We start from the raw sequence: 24906 nt of genomic DNA on the forward strand, positions 1-24906 counted from the left end.
AGCCCTTGGATCTGACACCAAAAGACAAGTCCCCTTAGCTGGTTAGATAACCAGTGGGACTAATAGGAGGGCTGTAAGAAACCTAGACTCAGAGAGACTCAAATCAAGATGGTAGAGTATGAGAATATGAAACTCACTTTCCCCACGAACACATCAAAAATACATCAATATGTGCAACAGTTCTCTTTGAATACTAATAGGGAACTGGCAGAAAGACTCCTGTACAACCAAGACTGTAAGAAAGATACGCTTGGAATCAGATAAGAAGGGAAGAGAACCAATGAGGTTGGACATGTTCCCCTAGGAGGGGACTCAGAGGAAAAGGCAAACACCTACCCTGGGGAGTGAATAGCTTGAGCCACATATTGAGCACCCCAGCCCTGGGGTCCAACGCAGGGAATATAAGCCCTCTTGGCTGGTTAGAGAGCCAGTGGGATTCAGGAAGGCTGAGAAGCCTGACTATGCTCATGGAGAACCTGTGAATGTTAGCTAGCCTCCGAAGCAGGGCAGAAAGCGTGGATTAAAATACCCAGCTGGATGACTGTTCTCCTGTGATGACTCTGGTGTGTGCCCCAGTCTGAGCCAAACAAATGCTCCAGCACCAGTTGCTTCACATAGAGCTCCACATTGGACTGAGGTCTGCCACAAGCAAGGAAGAAGCTTGGCTGTAAGATGCTATGATATAATCTATAGTGGAAAAAATCTGAAAAAGAATATATGTATATATCTGAATATATATAAATAATATATTTGTTTTTATATATTCTGAATATATATAGAATATTTCTCCATATATCTGAATCACTTTGCTGTACACCTGAAACACTATAAATCAGCTGTACTTAAATTTTTAAAAAGATGCTACAGTGGATCAAATCCTAAGTGGCATCCAAGCAGGGAAGGGGTGGCCATTACTGGCAATTGCACATATCAGAGGCAGACCAGATCTCTGATGGCAGCCAGACCACCACAGCTCATGCCTTGACCCCCCCCCCCCCCATGAACACCCACCCCAGCCTCTTTTGCTCCAGTACTGCTCTGCTCAGGTAAGGGTACCAGTGCTGGGAGAGGGAAGAGCATACACTTAAATGGGTCAAGCAGATCTGACCTGAGCTTTAGGGCTTTTGATCCAGCAACTCAGGACTTGATCCTACTCCCAATAGGGCAGTGATGTCCACTGAGCAGAGGGGAAGCCCTGAATCACACTTGGCTCTGCCCTAGCACCTCTATCTCCAGCCTCACCTCCTACCAAGGTTTTACCTACCAGCACACCTGAAGAAAGGTGATTTTTACTCATATCACATCTAGATCTACCACAAAGCCACTGGGTACAAGCAGACTGCATAGGAACACTCCCACATAAGGACATCCCTTCAAGACCAGCATAGGTATTGACCTAATTTCATAGAGACAGAGAAAGATAAGCAAAATGAAAAGACAGGGGCATTTGTCTCAATTGAAAGAGAGCAAAAAGCCCTGGAAAAACAATGAATGAAACGGAAATAATTTACTAGATAAAAATTTTAAAGCATTAGTAATAAGAAAGATAACTGAATTAGGGGAAAAATAGATGAACGCAGTGAGAAATTTAACAAGGAACTAGCAAATATAAAAGAGAACCAGTCAGAGCTGAAAAATACAATAACTGAAAAAACACACTGGACGGAATTAACAGTGGACTAGGTGATACAGAAAAACACATAAGAGATCTGGAAGATAGAAAATGGAAATCACACAATCAGAATAGCAAAATCTATATATATTTTTCATATAATATTGGTCCCAGAAGAAGAGAGAGAGAAGGTGGTTGAAAATGTTTTAAATGAAATTATAGCTGAAAAGTTCCCATACCTAAGAAAGAAACAGATATCCAGATATAGGAAGTACAGAAGGTCCCAAATAAGATGAACCCAAACGGACCCATACCAAGACCCATCATAATTAAAGTGTCAAAAGTTAAAGAGAGGATTCTAAATGTAGCAAAGAAAAATAGTCAGTTACAAGGGGACCCCTGTAAGACCATCAGTTGATTTCTCTATAGAAACATTGCAGGCCAAAAGGGAGTGGCAAGATATGTTCAAAATCTTGAAAGGGAAAAACCTGTAATGTAGGATACTCCACCCAGCAAGATTATCATTTAGAAGAGGAGAGAGAAAGTACTTCTTAGACAAGCAGAAACTAAAATAAATGAGCAACACTAAACCTACTCTAAAAGAAATATTAAAAGGTCTTCTCTAAATAAAAAAGAAGAATCCATAGAAAAGGAAAATTCCCAAATAGTAAAGGCAAATATACAATAAGGATTTATGATCATTTAAATAAACAAGCACATAGATTAAAAGAAGAAAAAATGTAAAATCAATTATAAAGACAACAGTAAAGGGATAAGCATGAAGATATAAAATATGACTTAAAAAATAAAATGTTGGGGGGAGTAAAAATGTAGATCTTTTAGAATGTGTTTAAATTTAAATGACTATCAGATTAAATAAAGTAGATATAATTATGGGTCAACATATTTGAACTCCATGGAAACCACAGATCAAAAACCTTCAAAAGATAAACAAAAACCAAAAAGAAAGGAAATCAAGCATATTACTAAAGAAAATTGTTAAACTACAACAGGAAAAACAAAAAAGAATAAACAGAGAAGAACTACAAAAACAACTGGAAAGCAAGTAATAAAATGGCAGTTAAGTACATACCTATCAATAATTACTTTAAATGTCAGTAGACTAAATGTTCCAATCAGAAGACAGTGGGCTGACCAGATTAAAAAAATCAGACCCTTCAATATGCTGCCTAAAAGGGAATCTATTCAGAGCTAAACACACATGGAATAAAGGTGAGGGGATAGAAAAAGATATTTAATGAAAACAAAAATGACAAAGTAGGGGTTAGCGATATTCATATAGGACAATATAGACTTTAAAATGAAGGCTATAATAAAAGACAAAGACAGAGAAGGGTATTATATAATGATAAAGGGATCAATACAAGAAGAAAATATTACACTTGTTAACATATATGCACCCCAAACAATAAGGTCCTACTATATAGCATGGAACTATATCAAATCTCCTGGGACAGAACATGATGGAAAATAATATCATAAGAATGTATTTATGTATGAGAGTCACTTGCTATAAAGCATAAATTGGCAGAACACTGTAAATCAACTATACTTTAATTAAAAAATATACACCCGATATAGGAGCACCTAAATATATAAAGCAAATACTAACAGACATAAAGGGAGAATTTGACAATAATACAATAATAGTAGAGGATTGTAACACTCCTCTGACATCAATGGATATATCATCGAGACAGATGATAAGAAAATAGTGGACTTAAATGACACAATAGACTAGTTGGACATAATAGATATCTACAGAACATTCCATCCCCAAACAACAGGATACACATTCTTTTCAAGTGCATATGGAACATTTTCCAGGATAGATCACATGCTCACATGCTAGGCAGTAAAAAAGCCTCAACAAATTTAAGAGGATAGAAATTATATCAAGTATTTTTGCATGTGTGTGACCAAAACAGTATGAAACTAAAAATCAACTACAGAAAGAAAAATAGGAAAAACATAAACACGTGGAGGCTAAACAACATGTTACATAAAACTAATGGGACAATGATGAAATCAAAGAGGAAATCAGAAAATACCTCAAGAAAAATGAAAATACAAATACAACTTTCCAAAATCTATGGGATGCAGCAAAAGCAGTTCTAAGAGGGGAGTTCATACCAATACAGGCCTTCCTCAAGAAACAAGAAAAATCTTAAAAAAACAAGAGTTAGAAAAAGAAGAACCTACCACCTAAAAGAGTTAGAAAAGAACAAATAAAGCCCACAGTCAGCAGAAGGAAGGAAATGATAATATCAGAGAGAAAATAAATAAAATAGAGACAGAAAAAGCAATAGAAAAGATCAGTGAAACCGAGAGCTAGTTCTTTGAAAAGATAAATAAAATTGACAAAACTTAAGCCAGGCTTACCAAGGAGAAATGAGAGATGACCCAAATAAAAAAAGTAAGAGATGAAAGAGGAGAAATAAAAACCAATACTACAGAGATACAAAAAGAAAATCAGATTATGAGCAGTTATATGCCAATGTATTGGAAAACCTAGAATAAATGAACACATTTCTAGAAAAATTCAGACTCAGTCAAGAAGAAACAGGAGTTCTCTGGTGGCCTAGCAGTTAAGAATTGAGTGTGGTCACTGCTGTCACTCAGGTTTGATCCTGGCCTGGGAACTTCTGCATGCTATGGGTACAAATAACCAAAACAAATGAAAAACAACAACAACAAAAACCCCAGACAATTTGAACAGACTCATCACTACTACTAAAGTTGAATTTGTAATAAAAAAACTTCCAGCAAACAACAGTCCAGGACCAGACAGCTTCAGAGAGGAATTCTAACAAACATGTAAAGAAGAGCTAATACTGATCCTTCTTAAACTATTCTCAAAAATCAAAGAGGAAAGAACACTCCCAAATTTATTCTAAAAAATCACCATTACCATGATACCAAAACCAGACAAAGAAGCTACTGAAAATTTATAGCCCAATATCTTTGATGAATATAAATGCAAAAATCCTCAACAAAATATTAACAAACTGAATCCAACAATATGTAAAAAGGATATACACTATGATCAACTTGGATTTATTCCAGGGTCATGAGGGTAGATCAGCATTTGCAAATCAATTAATATGATACATGACTTTAATGAAAGGAAGGATAAAAATCATGTGATCATCTCAATAGATGCATAAAAAGCATTTGACAAATTTCAACATCCATAATAAAAATTCTCACCCAAAGTGGGTATAATAGAGGGAATATATCTCAACATAATTAAGGCCATTATGATAAACCTATAGCCAATATCATACCAACAGTGAAAAGCTGAAAGTCTTCTCACTAAATTTAAGAACAAGACAAAGATGCTAACTCTCAGAAAGTTCTAGCCACAGCTTTCAGAGAAGTAAAAGAAATAAAAGGCATCCATTTTGGAAGAGGTAAAACTGTCACTATTTGCAGATGAAATGATCTTTATATAGAGAACTCCAAAGTCTCCATCCTCAAATATTAGGGCTAATAAATGAATTCACCAAGGTTGAAGGATACAAGATTAATATGCCAAAATCTGTTGCATATCTATACACTCATAATGAGCTATCAGAAAAAGACAGCAAGAAAGCAATCCTGTTTAAAATCACATAAAAAAATACCTAGGAATAGACTTAACTAAGGAGGTGAAAGACCTATAATCTGAACACCATAAAACATTGATGAAAGAAACTGATGATGACTCAAAGAAATGGAAAGATATCCCATGCTCTTAGATTGGAAGAATTAATATTGTTAAAAATGGCCATACTACCCAAAGTAATCTACAGATTTAATACACTCCCTATCAAAATACCTACGATATTTTTCATAGAACTAGAAAAAAAAAACCCATATATAACCACAAAAGACTGAAATTGCCAAAGCCATCTTGAGAAAAAGAACAAAACTAGAGGTATAACCCTCCTGAGACTTCAGAATATACTACAAAGCAATAGTAATCAAAACATCATGGTATTGGCAGAAAAACAGACACATAGATCAATGGAGCAGAAACGGAACTGGAAATAAACCTATGCACCTATGGTCAATTAATTTATGACAAAGGAGGCAAGAATACAATGGAGAAAATACAGTCTCTTCATCAAGTGGTACTGGGAAAACTGGATGGCTACATGTAAAACAATGTGATTAGAACATTCCCACAGACCATATACAAAAATAAATTCAAAAAGTGGTTCAGGAGTTCCCGTCATGGCTCAGTGGATAATGAATCCGACTAGGAACCATGAGGTTGCAGGTTCGATCCCTGGCCTTGCTCAGTGGGTTAAGGATCTGGTATTGCCATGAGCTGTGGTGTAGGTTGCAGATGTGGCTCAGATCCCACATTGCTGTGGCTCTGGCATAGGCCAGCAACTACAGCTCTGATTAGACCCCTAGCCTGAGAACCTCCATATGCCATGGATGTGGCCCTAGAAAAGACAACAACAACAACAACAAAGCCAAAAAAGTGGTTCAAAGACCTAAATGTAAGACATAACACCATAAAACTCCTAGAAAAGGACATAATCAGACAACTCTTTGACAAAAATCATATTTTTGGGTCAGTCTCCTAAGGAAAAGGAAATAAAAACAAAAATAGATAGGACCTAATTAAACTTAAAAGCCTTTGCATAGCAAAGGAATCCATTAATAGGATTAAAAAACTATGAAAGTGGAGAAAATATTTGTAAATCATGTGGCTGACAAAGGGTTAATATACAAAATATACAAGCAGGTCATACCACTCAATATCAAAAAAAGAAACAACCCAATCAAAAACTGAGAAGAGTTAAATAGACATTGTCCTGAGGAAGACATAAATATGGTTAACAGGAACAGGAAAAGATGCTCAACATTGATAATTATTAAAGAAATGCAAATCAATACAACAATGAGAGATCACCTCACATCTGTCAGAATGGATATCACCAAAAAGTCTATAAATAAGAAATGGTGGTGAGAATATGGAGAAAAGGAACCCTAGTAAACTGTTGGTGGGAATGTAAATTTGTGTGGCCACTATGGAAAACAGCATTTCCTCAAAAAACTAAAATAGAACTACCATATGATCTAGCAATTCTACTCCTGGTTATATATCCAGAAAAAAAATGGAAACACTAATTCAAAAAGATATATACATCCTAGTTTTCATAGCAGCATTATTTAAAATAGCCAAGACATGGAAGCAACCTAAGTACCTATCAACATATGATTGGATTAAGATATACACACACACACGGGAATATTAGCTATTAAAAAGAATGAAATCTTCCCATTTGGAGCAATGTGGATGGACCTAGAGAATATTATGCTTAGTTAAATATATCAGACAAAGAAAAAATACTGTATGATATCACTTATATTTAGAATCTAAAAATATATAAATGGATATATATATACATATATATGAATGGAAACAGACTTACAGATAATAGGAAGCAAACTTGTGCTTACCAAAGGAGAGAGGGAAGTGGGGAGGGAGAAATTAGAGATACGGGATTAACAGGTAGAAAATACTATATATAAAATAGACAAGCAACAAGGATATACTGTATAGTACATGGAATTACACACATTATCTTGTAATGCCTATAATGGAGTATAATTGCAATAATACTGAATCACTATGCCATACACCTGAAACTAATATAATATTGTAAACCAATTATATAATTTTTTTTCTTAAAGAAGTGGGTATCTAAAGGAAAGGAAAAATCCTACTAGTCCAGGCAAATACATGGTAAATGCTAAGGAATAACCACTTAAATAAGCTAGTACAAAGAGTAAAAGAAGAAAAATTGTAAAATCAACTATAAATACCATAGTCAGTAAAGGGATAAACATGAAGATGTAAAATGTGACATCAAAATACAAAGTATGGGAGAAGAGAGTAAAAATGCAGCTCTTTTAGAATGTGTTTGAATTTAAAGGGCTATCCGTTTAAAACAAATAGTTATCATTATAGGTGAACATATATGAACCCCATGGTAACCAAAAATCAAAACTCTATAATAGATTTACACACAAAAAAGAGAAAGGAATAAAAAATAACACTATAGATAGTCATCAAATCAAAGGGAAGAAAAAATATAAAGGAATAAAAAAGAATGACAATCCCCCAAAACAGTCTTCAATTTCACTGCTGGGTATATATTCAAAGAAAATGAAAACACTAATTTGAAAAGGTAAGTGCACCCCAATGATCATAGCAGAACAATTTACAATAGCTAAGATATGGAAGCAACCTAAGTGTTCATCAATAGATGAGTGGATAAAGATGTGGTGTATGAGTACACACACATACACAATGGAATACTACTCAGCTCCCCAAAAGAATAAAATTCTGCCATTTGCAACAATGTGGATGGACCCTGAGGGTATTATGCTTAGTGAAATAAGTCAGAATAAGACAAAGACTCTATTTTATCACTTATATGTGAATTGTGAAAAAATTAATTTATATTTAAAAAACAGAAACACACTCACAGATGTAGAGAACAAACTAGTGACTAGCAGTGTAGAAGGATGAGGAGGGGCAAGATAGGGGTATTGGACTCAAAGATACAAAGCACTATGTATAAAATAAATAAGAAAGTTGGATATATTGTACAGCAAACAAATAAGCAGAGACTCCTCTAGTGCAGAGCACATATACACTTGCTTATTCTTGAGACAAGGCAGAAAAAAGCAGATTGAAACTGAATGAGACTCTGAAGGATGTCCTGCAACCACTCTGGCACAGGCCGAGCCTGAGCCAAGTGCCCATTCTACCCTACCTACTTCACAATAGCTGTTCTACACTAGGGTTAGAGCTGATGTGGCTGAAGAGAGTGCTCAGATGTAAGGCACTGTACCAAGACAAATGAAAATGGAAATACAATTTTATAAGATCTATGGGATGCAGCAAAAGAAGTTCTAAGAGGAATTCATACCAATAAAGGCCTTCCTCAAGAAATAAGAAAAATCTTGAGTAAAGAACTTATCCTACAACTCAAAAGAGTTAGAAAAAGAACAAAGCCTAAAGTCAACAGAAGGAAGGAAACAATAATATTAAAGTGGAAATAAATAAGAGATCCAAAAAACAATAGAAAAGATCAATGAAACCAAGAGCTGGTTCTTGGAAAAGATAAATAAAATTGACAAACCTTTAGCCAGGCTCACCGAGAAGAAAAGAAAGAGGACCCAAATGAAATAAGAAATGAAAGAGGAGACATAACAACCAATACCAAAAAGATACAAAAAATCATAAAATATACAATGAACAGTTATATGCCAATGAATTGGAAAACCTAAAAGAAATAGACAAATTTCTAGAAACATAATCTTTCAAGACTGAATCAGGAAAAAATAGACAGTCTGAACAGACAGATGACAAATTCAACTTCACTGATAGTAGTGAAGTTGAATTTGTAATAAAAAAATACTCCCAGTAGACCAAGGTCCATGACTGGGTGGCTTCACAGGGGAGTTATACCAAACATATAAAGAGCTAATATATATATTCAAACTAGTCCCAAAAATTGAAGAGGAAGGAACACCTCCAAATTCATTCTATGAGGACACTATTATACTGATAACAAAACTAGACAAAGACACCATGAAGAAAGAAAATTACACACCAATCTTTGATGAATATATATGCAAAAATCCTCAAAAATATTAGCAAACTGAATCCAATAATATATAATCATATACCATGATCAAGTTGGATTTATTCTAGGGATGAAAAGATGGTTTAGTAGTTATAAATCAATCAATCTGATACACCATATTAAAAAAAGGAAGGGAAAAAAATCACATGACCCTCTCTATGGATGCAAAAAAATCATGTGACAAAATTAAATACCCATTTATGATAAAAACTCCCATCAAAGTGGGTATAGAGGGAATATATCTCAACATAAATTAAGGCCATTATGACAAACCCACAGACAACATCATACTCAGTGGTGAAAAGCTGAAAACCTTTTCTCTAAAATTAGGAACAAGAGGAGTTCTTGCTGTGGTGCAGTGGGTTAAAAATCCGACTGCAGCAGCTTGGGTTCAATCCCCAACCCAGTGCAGTGGGTTAAATATCCGACTGCAGCAGCTTGGGTTCAATCCCCAACCCAGTGCAGTAGATTAAAGGATTTGGAGTTGCCACAGCTGTGGCGTAAGTCACAGCTGCAGCTTGGATTCAGTCTCTGGCCTGGGAACTTCCATATGCTACAGTTGCAGCCATTAATAATAAATAAATAAATAAATAATATAATAAAATAAGGAACAAGACATGGATACCCACTCTTGATACTTCTATTTAACATATTATTGGAATTCCTGGCTATGGGAATCAGAGAAGAAAAAGAAATAAAAGGCATCCAAATTGGAAAGGAAGGAGTAAAACTCACAATTTGCAGATGACATGATACTATATATAGAGAACTCTAAATTGTCTACCAAAAAGCTATTAGAATTAATAAAGTAATTCAGTAAAGTTGTAGGGTACAAGATTAGTATACAGAAATCTGTTGCTTTCCTATACACTAATAATGAACTATCAGAAAAAGACAGCAAGAAAACAATCCTGCTTAAAAATCACATAAAAAAGAATAAAATACCTAGGAATAAACTTAACCAAAGGAGGTGAAAGAAAATGATAAAACCTTATTGAAGGAAATTGAGGATGATACAATGAAATGGAAGGATATCCCATGTTTATGGATTGGAATAATTAATACTGTTTAAAACATCCCTAGTACTTGAAGTAATCTATAGACTTAATGAAATCTCTATGAAAATACCCAGGATGTCTTTCACAGAACTAGAAAAAATAATGCTAAAATTTATATGGAACCACAAAAGAACCAGAATTGCCAAAGCCATCTTGAGGGAAAAGAATAGAGTGGAAAGTATCACACTCCTTGACTTAAGACTATACTACGAAGCTACAGTCATCAAACAGCATGGTACTGGCACAAAATAGAAACAGAAATCAATGGAATAGAACAGGGAGTTCAGAAATAAACTCCCACTCTTGTGGCCAGTTAATACACAACAAAGGAAGCAAGAATATACAATGGAGAGAAGATTGTCTCTTCCATAAATGGTATTGGGAATACTGGACAGCCACATGTAAAAGAATAAATTCAAAATGGAATAAAGACTTAAATGTGAGACCTGAAACCATAAAAATCTTAGAAGAGAACATAGGCTGTATAATCTTTTCATAAATTGTAGCATTATTTTTTTGGATCTGCCTCTTAAGTCAAAAGAAACAAAATTAACAAATGGGGTGTAATTTAAAGATTTTTGCACAGCAAAGGAAACTTGACAAAATGAAAAGATAGAACCTACTGAATGAGAGAAAATATTCACATATGGTATGACCAATAAGGGGTTAATACCCAAAATATATAAACAGCCCATACAACTCAATATCAAAAAAGGACATGCAGGGAGTTCCTGCCATGGCTTAGTGGTTAATGAATCTGACTAGCATCCATGAGGACGCAGGTTTGATCCCTGGCCTTGCTCAGTGGGTTAAGAATCTGGTGTTGCCATGAGTGGTGCAGGTCACAGATGCAGCTCAGATCCTGTGTTGCTATGGCTGTGGCATAGGACGGCAACTATGGCTCAGATTCAACCCCTGGCCTGGGAACCTCCCTAAAAAGCAAAAAAAAAAACAAACAAAAAACCCAAACATGAAAATGAAATCCCTATGAAAATTAAATACTGATTAAAAATGGGCAGAAGGTCTGAATAGATGTTTTTCCAAAAAAGATATACAGATGGACAACAGGCACATGAAAAGATGCTCATCATCACTAATCATTAGATAAATGCAAATCAAAACCACAGTGAGATACTACTTCACACCTGTGAGAATAGCTATCATCAAAAAGAGCTATATAACAAGTATTTGTGAGGATTTTGAGAAAAGGGAACTCATAATAGACTGTTGCTGAGAATGTAAATTGGTTTAGGCACTATAGAAACAGTATGAAACAGTATGAACGTTTCTCAAAAAACCAAAATTGGAACTACCATATGATTCAGAAATTCCACTCCTAGGAATGTATCTGAAGAAATGAAAGCACTTATGGGAAAGATACATGTACCCCAGTGTTATTAGCAACATTATTTACAATGACCAAAATATGGAAGCAACCTATATATATGTCAATAGATGAATGGATAAAGATGTAGTGCATGTATTTGTGTGTGTATACACATAGTGGGATATTATTCAGCCATAGAAAGAAAGAAATTCTGCTATTTGCAACAATGTGGATGGATCTAGAGGGTATTATGCTTAGTGAAATAAATCTAAAATTATGTTGTGAACCACATGGGAAGTCCAAATAAGTCTAAAATAAAAAGACAAATACTCTACGTTATCACTTATGTGTAGTATTTAAAAAATAAAAAAGATAAAAAATTTAAAAAGGATGAATATTATAAAAACAGAAATGGATTCAGAGATATAGAGAACACACTGGTACTTACCAGTGGGGAGAGGGAATGTGAGAAAGGCACATTAGGGGTGTGGGATTAAGAGATATAAATTACTCTGTATAAAATAAAAAAGCCATAACGATATGTTGTATAGCACAGGGAAATGTAGCTATTATTTTGTAATTACTTAAAGTTTAAATAACAAAAAATATTGAATCACTATGTTGTATACCTAAGAGTAACACCGTAAATCAACTACACTTAAATTTTCTTAAAAAAGTTTAAACTTCCTGCTATAGTTTACCAAGCCCTTTCTGGCCTGGCCCCTGATTACTTTTCCAACCTCATCTTTGGTCACTTCCCCTATATACACACTCCCTGGCCCCTATGCCTCAGGCATTATGAATGCATTTATGTTCTATGACTATTCCATGCTCTCCTTTTCCTTTGTAACAACACATACTGTTCCATCTAGAACAGGCTTCTTCTTACTTATCCTGATTAACTCCCTCTGGTCCTGGAATCTCTTTTGAAATGACTCTTCTGAGAAGTTTTCCATGATCTCCCCCAGACTGAGTTAGGTATACCTGCTGGGTCTTCCTATTCTCCTCTATTTCCTTATGTGCTAACACTCATACTACTTTAGTAAACTATTTTTCTAGCACTGCAAGTTGACTATGGGCTCTATGACAGTATGGACTGTGTCATTCTTCTTTATCAAATTAGCATAAGAATGGCTCCTCAAACAGTATCTCATGCATTACAGTTAATCTATAGTTTCCATATATATATTATGAGTGAATGAACAAGTAAATGGCTGACTGAATTACCTCCCCAATACCTAACACATTTTTTGGTAAATAACTGCTGATTGAAATGTCCTCATTCCTCAGTGATCTCATCCTCATCAAGCCTATGGAAAATACAAAAGTTTCTCTCTGGGTTTTGCCTATTATTTCAATGTGTAATAAAGATGTCGGGGAATACCTTTGTGGCTTAGAGGTTTAAGGATCTGGTATCCCTGCAGCGGCTTGGGTTGCTGCTGTGGCGTGGGTTCAACCCCTGGCCAGGGAGCTTCCAGATGCTATGGGCATGGCCAAAAAATAAAGATGTTGGTCTGAATTGTAGCTAAGTAGTAGTTACCTCAAATCGGGGTATATCCATTTCAACTTGTCCTCTTAGCAATGGGGTTTGTCTGGGAGTCTCACGGATCATTACACTCCATCTGAAATAAAGTTTAAAGACAGATATTTAGGGCTCTGTTTCTTCAGTGGCTGGCATCAATGATTCATATGTCATGAAAGAGGTCAAAATGTTTATGTGGTGAGTAGTGATGAGTTATAGGGGATGCCCAAGTTATCTCAGGTCACCTGACTGCAAGGTATTCCCCAAGAGGGTCCTCTGCCTCATGACTTTTCAAGGTAATGTGATGGGAGGAATTCCACCATGGGGTTCTCAGAGAGCAGTGCTTCTCAAGGAGTGGTAACTAGCAAGATCACCTGAGGTGCTTTTGTAAAATGCATATACCAAGGCCATACCCAAGACCTACTAAATAAAAGCATTTGTGGTAAGGCCCAGCTTGGTACCTTGAAAAAGCTCCCCGGGATATCCTTATGAGCAGCCACAAATCAAATACTATGCCCCCACATAGAAAGTCTTTCTTCTCAGAAGATTGGAGGGCAATAATCTCTCTTCCCTGGGGCACAGATAATCTAGGCCAATTGTTTAAGAGCCCCCCCTCCCCCTTTTGGAGTTTCTTTGAGAACCCAATGAAACTGTAGAATAATTTCTCTACTATCCTAGAACAGAAAGATGGAAACTTTCCCAAGGAAAAAATATGCAGACATAGATAATTAGCTATGCAATTTGAAGGAGCTTTATGGAACACTTGAAATTTACCAGTGGGGGCTCCTGCTCTAGGATCTTTTAAGTTTGAGGAGGGGCTTCGGTGATGTTTATAGGCTACATTGCAGACCCTGGCTTCTTAATAGACAAGGTCCCCCAAATATCCCTGCACTGAAGCCAGAAAGGCAGTGAGGCTCTGTGAGGGAGTTTAGAACATTCCTGATTGAGATGACATAAGTGGGAGTAACTGGCATGGGACTGGAAAGCCACAACAACCTGATCTTTCAGCCACTCACCTGTCTAGAATCCTCACGCTAGCTTGCTCCACTCTGTTGAGGATGTTCAGAGGTGACTTGTTTCTGTTCCAGAATGCACCCCAGCCTAGGACACGGGCCAGATCATTACCGGTTCCAAGCGGGATGACTGCCAGCTGACACTGCAAGAACAAAAGAACATCCTTTTCAGACAATCCTACCAAGATGCACCCATAAAAGAAACAAGGGGGCGCTTTTTGGGAAAGAATAAGGTCTCAAAGCCAGTGGCAATAAGGGACTCATGATTTTAGGAAGCATAATAGGAAGATGTTTGAAACTGAGTGAAATTTTTCTCTAAGGAGTTGGGTCCCACTCTTGGCAATACAGAATCAACTCAGTAAGGGGAAAAGTTGCTGGGATATGTCAACATGTATAGCCATGCTTATAAAGGAGAAATACAGCCACACATTTCTATCTAAGCTGGGCCCAGGAGGTGAGGTGCCTCAAGTAGACAAAGCTACTGCAGCCAGAAGAGCAGGAGGCTCCTTGCATAGGGGGTAAGGTAAAAAAACATTTTTGCTACTCTTGAGACTCAGGGAAGAAAACCAGTGGCCTCAGGAGGGCTAGGAAATTGGGGGCTGAATGCTGCCTGATGCCACTTTTTTTTTTGGCTTGCTTTCCTCCCCTTTAAATATTCACTTTGGGGCTTGGGGGATAGAGCACTGCTCATCTTTTCCTGCTAACTTCCTCACTTCTTTCCACAGATAGAACACCAGAAAATGGTATAGGTGAGCAGGCTTAGATCGGGAATCTACCAGTCAGGTTGACTATGAAACCAGTGGGAAATGGATATTTTCCAAAGGAGATTAAAGCCCAGGGACCTCTTGGGATAAGTAGCTCCACACCCCCAGTCTCTCTAGCAATGGGTAAACTAAGTCAGCTAGAGACTCACCCGTTCATTTAATTCAAAGGCATCAATCAGAGACAGGACCCAGCTCACGCTGCCATCGCCACCACAAACCACGATGCGAAAACGAGCAAAGTTCTTGAACATGCAGAGCCTGGAAAGGAAGAGGTGGAAAGGGAGTTATTTCATGAACTGATGAATTTTATAACTTCCCTACAATATGCCAGGAGCTAAGGACCGCTGCTTCTGCACCCTACTATCAGGCTACCTGGCGTCTTTCTCTTAACCGGAGCTCTCTGTGTACCTAAGATCACAGGCAATCTGGAGATCAGGCCTTCCCTCAACCCACACTCTTCTTTGCCCAACCATATTCTGAAAGCTACTAGTCAGTCAAATCTATTTGTTGAGGCCCAGAAGAATGCTTTGCACAGTTGCCACGGCTGAACAGCCAGATGGGCCCCAAAGAAAACAGGCCTGTAGTAGAAACATATCTATTTGGCCTCAGGAAAAATTGAGTGACAGGAAAGGTAGATGGCAATATCCACTTGCCTCCTCCTCTGAAGTCAGGAGACACAGTTTTTACTTCTTCTAATCAGAAAAGGTGAAACCAATCTGAGGGCAGGACATAGGCTTGGAAGAATTTCTGGGAGAGGGCTAAAAGTCCTCTAACCAGCCAACTCAAAATGCTCTGGATTTGTATTTGTGTCCTAACCTGAGATCATAGATCTTTCCTGCCTAGGTACAACAACTAATTCTAGGAAGCCTATTCTAGTCTAGAATATATATGGAGCCGGGGGTCCCTTCTATATACTCAACTACATTATATCCCTTAACCAAGGCTTACCCGGCTTCTGGTCCACCCTTCGACAGGTCAAACACTTGAGACGGGTTGAGGTATTGCTTGAATTTCCGGAGGAAGACGATCCCCTGGTGATCGCCGCTTTTTGAGTTGATGAAGATGAGAAGGGGGCATGAACAGGCTGAAGACCAATCAAGATTCCAGAAGTCTGAAGATACTACTAATTGGCCTAATATATGCACACAACAGAGAAAAAAGGGAAAAAAAGCAAAGGGCCGTTGAGATGGAAGCAAAATACACCTTAACATCAAATTTTGCAGACTTTGTAAAAAGCAGCTTTATTGAGGCATCACTGATATCCAAAGAACTGCACATATTTAACGTGTACAATTTAATGAGTTTAGACATAGTCAAATACCCATGATATCACACCACAAAGTAATAGAAATCCAACACTTCCCACAGCTCCCTTGTGCCTCTGATACAGGAAGAGAGGGGAAGTTGGGATGCAGCCCCAAGGAACTTTTATTTTAAAAAAAGCCAACAAAAGCTGGTCTTTGCCCAGCTGCTGCCAGGCAACCAATATTTGCTGAGCAACTACTACATGCCATCATGTGAGATACTGCTAGGTGTCTAGCTCTTGCCCTCAAGCTGGGGAGACAGACTCATACACAAGAGTATATTGGAACACAAGAACAAGAAAATTGCCACCATAACCAGAGATCAATAAAATCTCAAGGGGAAACTGAGGAAGGAGAAGGCTGAGAGCCTAGGAGGAGGATCAGCGTGCCAACTAGTCCTTTCTCTGCCAGAGATAGCTCGGTTCTCACACTGAGAAGATATCAGGTCTGGAGAGATGAGGAGGAAAGACTGTCTTTCAGCCAGGAGCTAATGACAGAACATATCAACGTAGGGTAAAGTTTGGAGCTTTAATCACTCCTCTAAGGCTCTGGCAGAGCAATCTAAGTCATCACACCAACTTCCAGAGGAAACAAGTCTACAGGGAGATTGTCTGGACAGGAGAGAAGCTTTTAATAATCCCCAACACTGAAGTTCCCCATAGAGAAGTGGAGTTACAGCAGTCTAAATTGCCAAAGCGTGCCAGCTCATGCTGAGTTGTAGGGCCTGTTGGCAGGGAGACAGGCAGTGAGCAATGGTCTCATAGGAGATGCTAGGCAAATTATAAGCCCCCCAAACCTCTGAGCTTGTGGCTTGCCAGAGATGCCCCAGCAAAAATAAATTCAAAGGAGAAAAAGCATATGGCTAGCTCCTGAGTGGTGTGGGATGGGGGTGGGGGGGAGGTGGGTAAAAATGTCCCATTTATTGTAGCCTGGGTGAAAGGGAGCCTCAAGGAAGACTGCTGACTTAAGCAGATTTTGTGGCTGTTTTGCCTGGAAAAATCTAAAGCAGGCTTCCTCTGTGGGCCAATTTCTACTCATTGGCCAGTAGAGCTTGAAGGTATCCTGAGCCAGCTAGCCTGTCATGCACCAAACTCTCAGGGCTTGCCAGGGTTCAGTGCTACAAGCAGAGTCTGCTCTGTCCTTTCAGTAGCATAGCTTGGAAGTAGTTACTCTCCCTGATCATGTTATCCTGTTCTAACATTTTCTTTTTCTTTCTTTTTCTTTTTTTACAAAAGGTAACCTATTAACACAATGGTAGTTAAGACATTCATTCATTCACTCAACAAATATGTATTGAGGGCATTCTCTGTGCCTTTTTCTGTCCTTGTTATGTTCTATCTGTCACTGACAAGATAGAAACAATATTTACTCTTATGGAACTTATATTCTAATGGAGTGATACATACCATAGCAAATAAACATAGAAAATAATGTGCTATGAAGAAAGATAATGCAGGAAAGGGGGATGGAGACTGAAGGGGGTGTTATTTTAGATAGGGTATTCAGGGATGGCTTCTCTGGGGGAGATATTTGAGATGAGATGGGAATGAAGTGAGCAATGCAGATATCTGGGGGAAAGGTTTTCTGGGAGGAGCAGGAGGGAGAATAAGAAGTCACCTAGACAAAGTGGACTACATGGGATGTCTGGGGACAGTGAAGAGAAGAGCATGGCAGCTGTGGAGTGAGAGAGGGAGAGAGTGATAGGACATGAGATCAGAGAGGTGACATGGACCAGATAAAATAAGATGTTAGAGGAAGCAGTTCAAAACTGTTCAGTATGGAATTGAAACATTAGGGGTTAGGTCTTCAAATACATGAAGAAATTAGTCAAAAGATGGTATCTTTTTATGTGCTTGTTCCCCTACCAACCAGCAGCATAGGCCTCAAGTCATGGCCTGGACAGTTTTACCTCTCCTTTGTCTTAGAACCTGATTCTGCTTGTGTTTCCCTTCCTTACTAAAGGGATCATCCTTGCTGGAATATAGCAATGTTAGGCAGATTCCTAACCAGGTAAGTGATTCTGCCCATAGCATTGCTTTTGAATGGGCTGATGTTAATTGTAAGGGAATGTCCTGTACTATTCAAATTGTTGCTTAAATTGCTAAGCAATTCAAACAAAAACAGAGAAGGCCAGCTTGTCAACTTTGAAGCTGGAGGAAAAGCCACTGAATGACAGAATCAAGATTGAAAAATGACCTTAACAAGCAGCTGGGTCAAAGTCAACAAACTGAAAAAGGGATAAATGTGAATCTTGGCCTTTAGGCTCAAAGACATAAATTGCAGCAGAACAGGACAGTAGGAACTTGCTTTGGCAGCATCAAGTGTGAAAAGGGCTTAGGGGATTTACTTGACTTTAAGCTCCAGATGAGTCAAAAGCCCAAAAGAGCCTTTCAAAAAAGAAGCTCATTCTTCTTTGAGCTATATTAATATAATCACAGTGCCCAAAACCAAGGAGCCAGCAGTCCCTCTCAAATTGTTGGGTTCATACCACAGAAGGATGTTGAATTAGCATAAGGTTGTATTTTAAAATCTTCTTTTACAAATGTTAACTCATTTAACCATCACAATGCACCAAAGTACAACTTTTACTCTCTGTTGGCAGAAAACAAATGATACATGAGGCACAGAGAATTAAGTAACTTGCCCAAGGTCACAGAGTTAGTAAATAATGCTCATAGGACTAATAGCATCAGTATCATCTGGGGACTTGTTAGAAATGCAAATTCTTGTACTCTACCCAGATCTACTGACTCAAAAACTCAGGAGGAGGGGTAGGGCCTAGAATCCTGTGTTTTAACATTCTTCTAAATGAATACGATGCATTCTCAGATTTGACAAATACTTCATTATACTGTTTTTCTTCCATATGAATCAGGGTTGCTGTCTTAGTCATATCTTATTTTCTACATTGCTCATCACTGAGACTTAAATATAGGCAGCATTCAGTAAATGTTTTAATGAATTCACATAACAATCTTGACTTGCATATACCATGTATCCAGGTTTGAGTTAAGTGCTGGAGATACAGAGAGCTCAGTCTGGAGTGGGAGACATACATGTGATGAACTATAATATAGTGTGTTAAGTCCTCTGAGATATGTGTTCTGAGTTTATAGCAAAGGAAATAATTTATTTGTCTGAAGAATTGGGGACAGGTAACTACAGAAATTTCCAAACCAGAGATAATGTTTGACTTTGTTTTCATCCTATAGGATGAGAAAAGAAACTTACCAAACAGACTGGGTAAGAAAAAGGGTAATTAGAAGACATTCTCAGAAATTAGTTTTTTGACTGAACATATAATAAATGAATGGATGAGTGCTACTCCACAATGGAATCTGATTCCTCAGAAAGTCATCAGATGGATGCTTCCACCGTGGATGCTAAAGAAGGGATTTCCTAGCTTGGCCAGAGGGGTTGGACCAGATCATCTTTAATGACATCATCTCTGAGATTGATGGGACTTCCCCAAAGGGAATCTATCCATTAAAGAGCATATTTTCCTATACCAAAAAGCTAGAAAGTGTCAAGAAGATATGGAGGTTTTAAAAGACATTCCTAAGACATGACAGGCCAAGTAAATCATGATAGAAAGAAGGGCTCTAAAGAGTAAGGTTCGGTTGGATCAAGATTGCTGATGACTAGGATGAAAGGCTAGTGATGACTAGGATGAAAGGCTAAAAGCTAACTTGTGGGGCACTGTAAGAGACACTACTCAAAAGAATTGCTTAACACAGGTGCTTCTAATCTATAATATGTCAGTGGTGGAAAGCAAAAGAAAGTAGTAATGCTATTAGTTGGCCATCTATAACAAGAATAAGAAATTACATAGGATGGGAAAAATAAATTTAAAACCCCCACTTTCATAAGGACAGGAAGCACAGAACTTGTTGGGCCAATTGCAAAGAAGTTACAGCTCCTCAACAGGTATTTGGGGTGATTTGTGAGATGCTGAGGTCATCCTTCAGTTTGCCCAAAGACATCTTCCCTAGGTCACTGTGGGATGAGCAAAGTCTCAGATTCAAGATTTGTTGACTTTTATTAGCTGCCTGAGTATGCTTGGCTGACTAGTTTGCTACTTTTCCTCTACTGTCAACTCTATCTTCCCACAGTCCCTTATTTCTCCTGGCCAACCAGGTATCTCTTATTTACCAAGTCATCTCTCTCATCACCTCCTTAGTCAACTATGTGGTAGGTGACTCTACATGGATAAATATTTGAGTAGATCTGAGAATAATATATGCATGCATCTCTGAGTGAGGGATATGTCTGTGCATGTCATTATGGGGACATATGAGTATGCTTGCCTGCAGAAAACTGTGAGTGGTACATTCCATGCACCAATGTCTGTCTGTATCTGTGTTGGTGTTGGGAAATGAACTGTGAAAGCTTAGATTGGCTTAGAGTGGATGTACATGTATGTGCACACATGTACACATGTTCTATGTCTAGTTCTAAAACAGTTGTAATGGCTATAGGAATCCTCGTCTCATTCTATTCTCTGACTAAGAAAACTGTATACTCTTCTTTATGTTCCTTTCTTTGTTCCCAGATAATTCTGGCTTTTCCTTGGCAAAGAAGTAGGCAGCAAGCAATGAGAATTATTTCATGGATTAGCTAGTGTCCAAAAATCATGAAAAAGCTGAAATCAATCCTGATCATTTGGAAACAATTGTGACAGAGGCTACAGAGAACATGCCCACATACATATACACCATAAACATCAATATCCACCATTCCAAAGGTCCAAAGAAAAACATGAGCTCTCTCTAAACATATGCACATTTGTACTCCCATAAATGTTTAACTGGTTGACCATATTAATTTAATTGCAGTCCTTTTCCCCAGGCTTTGCACATTCCCTCCCTCCCTAATGTATTTTTGAGGTTAAAGTTTAGCTACTCACCATCACCTTTGGGGTCGCTGAGGGCAGTGGGAGGAATGACTGATGATCGATGACTTCCGAACCAGCATTCCTTGGAAAACCGTCTCCTGCAGTCATCATGCACCTGGAACGACACGAGAAGAAAGAAAAAACATGAGTGGGACAGGAAGCGGATAACATAGATCAGTATTTTTTCCAATTCTAAAATTTAAGTACTCAGTATTCAAAACTCCCTGGGTGCCATACACATACCCCTGACTCAGCCTCTCTCCATCTCAAGTCTGCACCATCCCTGAAATGTACCCTCTGAACTCTGTTCCTTTCAAAGGTGGTTTTCAGAATATACTCATCACAGGCACTGAGTAGATGCCAATCCTAGGGAATGATTTTAGTGGCCTACAGAATGGGAAGTTTACTTGCAGTATAAGAGTGTTAATCCTGATAATATATTATTATACTTCAATCCTTACAACAACTGTGTGTGGTAGGGAAGACATCATTAAGTTCATTTTCGAAATGAGGAAACCAAAGTTTGGAGATGTAAAGGATATTGCTCAAGGTCAAACAACTGGGAAGTGAAAAAGCTGAGACTCTGCTGCCTTCTGCATTAATGCCATACTTCCCAGATTTATGATATCTTCAAGCACCAATTCCTGGAAAATTACAGAGTTCCTAGAGGACATGAACCTGGCCTAATTATATGAAAGCATTTAAAAGAGATCCAGAGGACAGCCAGCATTGTCTTCTTATTGTGATATACTTGAGATACACATTATATTAGTTTCAGGTGTACAACATAATGATTTGGTATTTGTATATATTATGTATGACTGCCACAAAAAAATCTAGTTAACATTCATCGCTATACAGTTACATTTTTTTTTCTCATGACGAGAACTTTTAAGATTTACTTTCTTAAAGGACCCAAACATAATGCTAAAGGAATACATCAAAACACAAGGAAAGAAACCAAGAGAAGAACAGAGAAGAACTACAAAAACAACCAGAAAAAATTAACAAGATAGCAATAGGCAAATACCTATCAATAATCACTTTAAATTTAAATGGTCTAATGCTCCAATAAGAAGACATAGAGTGGATGAGTGGGTACAAAAACATGGTCCCTATATATGCTGCCTACAAGAAACTCACTTCAGATCTAAAGACACATGCAGACTGAAAGTGAGAGGATAAAAAAGAGTATTTGATACAAATGGAAATTAAAAGAAAGCTGTGGTAGCAATACCTTATATCAGACAGATAGACTTTAAAACAAAGATTGTTAAAAAAAAGGAAGGACATTAAATCATGATAAAAGAGTCAATAATAGGACATAACACTTGTAAACATTTATGCACTGAACAGAGGAGTAACTAAATATATAAAGTAAATATTAACAAAAATAATTGAATAGGCAGAAATAAAATATTTGTAGGGAACTTTATATCCCTCTTAAATTAATGAATAGGTCATCCAGACCCCCCCCCCCAAAAAAAAATCAATGAGGAAACACTGGCCTTAAAAACACATTAGAAAAGATTACTTTAATAGGTATATATAGAACATTCTATCAAAATTCAGTAGAATATATATTCTTTCCAAGGGCACATGGAACATTCTCCAGATACATCACACGTTAAGCCACAAAAGAAGTCTCATTAAATATAAGAAGACTGAAATCATATTAAGTATTTTTTTATGACAACAACACTATGAAACTAGAAATTAACTACAAGAAGAAAACTGGGGAAAAAATATTAACACGTGGAGACTAAACAACATGCTGTGAAACAACCAATGAGTGAATGAAGAAACTGAAATATACCTTGAGACAAATGAAAATGGAAACACAACTGTTCAAATTCTATGGGACACAGCAAAAGCGGACTTAAGAGGAAAATTCATACTGATACAGGCCTACCTCAAGGAACAAAAATCTCAATTAAAGAATCCAAATGTACATTTAAAGGAACTATAAAAAGAAGAATAAGCAAAGCCCAAAGTTAGTAGAAGGATAAAGTAATAGATCACACAGGAAATAAATGAAATAAAGACTAAAAATTACAAAATTTCAATGAAAGTAACAGTTGGTTCTTTGAAAGGATGAACAAAATCAATAATAGTTTAGCCGATTTCATCAAGAAAAATAAATAGAATCAGAAATGAAAGAGCAAAATTTACAACTGATATAATAGAAATACAAAGGATCATAAGAAAATACTATAAAAATTATATGCCAACAAATTAAATGACTAAGAAATGAATAATTTTATAGATCATGTAATCTTCCAATACTGAATCATGAAGAAATAGAAAATCTGAGTAGACTGATTACTAGTAATGAAAATTGAATCAGTAATCAAAAAGCCCCCCAAACAAAAGTCAAGGTCCGGGTGGATTCACCAGTGAATTCGACCAAATATTTAAAGAAGAGTTAACACCTATCATTTTCCAATTATTCCAAAAATGAGGACAAAGAAATACTTCCAAAGTCATTCTACCAAGGCCATCATTACCCTTATACCAAAACCAGACAAAAATACTAATAAAAAAAAATTACAGGCCAATAACTTTGATAAATATAGATGAAAAAATGCTCAACAAAATATTAGCCAACCAAATTCAACAACACATTAAAAGAATCATATACCACATACAAGTAAGATTCATTTTAGAGATGCAAAGATGTTTTAACATCCAGAAACCAACCAAGGTCATGTACAAAATTAACAAAAGGAAGGATAAAAATCACATGATCATCTCAACAGATGCAGAAAAAGCATTTTACAAAATTCAAGCATTTTATGAGAAAAAGGAGAAAAACTTAACAAAGTATGTTTAGAGAGAATATACCTCAACATAACAAAAAGCCACATATGACAAAATCACAGCTAACATCATACTCAATGGTGAAAACCTGAAAGCTTTTTTTTTTAAATATTAGGAATGAGACAAGGATGCCCTCTTACGCCACTTTTATTCAACATGGTATTGAAAGTCCTAGCCACAGCAATGAGGCATGAAAGAGAAATAAGAAGCATAAAGATCAGAAAGGAAGAAGTAAAGCAATCACAATTTTCTGATGACATAGTGCTATATATATAAAACACCAAAGACTCCACCAAAAATCTATTTGAGCTAATTAATGATTTCAGAAATTTGCAGATACAGAATACACAGAAACCTGTTACATTTTTGTACACTAATGATGAATTATCAGAAAGAGAAATGAAGAAAACAATCCCATTTATATTTGTGTCAAAACAATAAAATACCTGGACATTAATTTAAATAAGGAGGTAAAAGACCTGTAGCCTCAAAATGATAAGAAACTTATTAAAGAAATTGAAGACAACACACTAAAAAAATGGAATATGCCATGCTCATGGACTGGAAGATTCAACATGGCTAAAATGTCCATATTACACAAAGCAATCAACAGGTTCAATGCAATTTCTATCAATATACCAATGGTGTTATTCACAGAACTAGGAAAAAATAAATATAATTTTTGATGAAAACACAAAAGAGTCCTAATAGCAAAAGCAATCTAGAGACAGAAGAACAAAACTAGAGGTGTCATACTCCCATACTTGAAACTATACCACAAACTTACAGAATTCAAAACAGTGTGATACTGGCACAAAAACAAGGCTTATAGATCAATGGATCAGAACAGGAAGTCCAGAACTAAATCCACAATCATATATTCAATTAATGAATGATAAAGGAGACAAGAATA

The 24906-nt window shown here is 37.0% G+C and overlaps 1 protein-coding gene across 2 annotated transcripts in view; it reads right to left on the bottom strand.

Moving 5' to 3' along the window:
- The window catches only part of DGKK (diacylglycerol kinase kappa), a 169833-nt gene that overhangs the window by 21313 nt on the left and 123614 nt on the right, over nucleotides 1-24906 (bottom strand). For both annotated transcript variants that reach the window (XM_047765459.1, XM_047765460.1), the window contains exons 8-12: nucleotides 21186-21288; nucleotides 15924-16107; nucleotides 15125-15233; nucleotides 14215-14354; nucleotides 13217-13298 (exon numbers count right to left, since the gene is read on the bottom strand). In XM_047765459.1, coding sequence (XP_047621415.1) covers nucleotides 13217-13298; nucleotides 14215-14354; nucleotides 15125-15233; nucleotides 15924-16107; nucleotides 21186-21288 — 618 coding nt within the window. The remainder of the gene's footprint in view (nucleotides 1-13216; nucleotides 13299-14214; nucleotides 14355-15124; nucleotides 15234-15923; nucleotides 16108-21185; nucleotides 21289-24906) is intronic.

Source organism: Phacochoerus africanus, chromosome X (genome assembly GCF_016906955.1).
Source record: "Phacochoerus africanus isolate WHEZ1 chromosome X, ROS_Pafr_v1, whole genome shotgun sequence".
Lineage (NCBI taxonomy): Eukaryota > Metazoa > Chordata > Mammalia > Artiodactyla > Suidae > Phacochoerus > Phacochoerus africanus.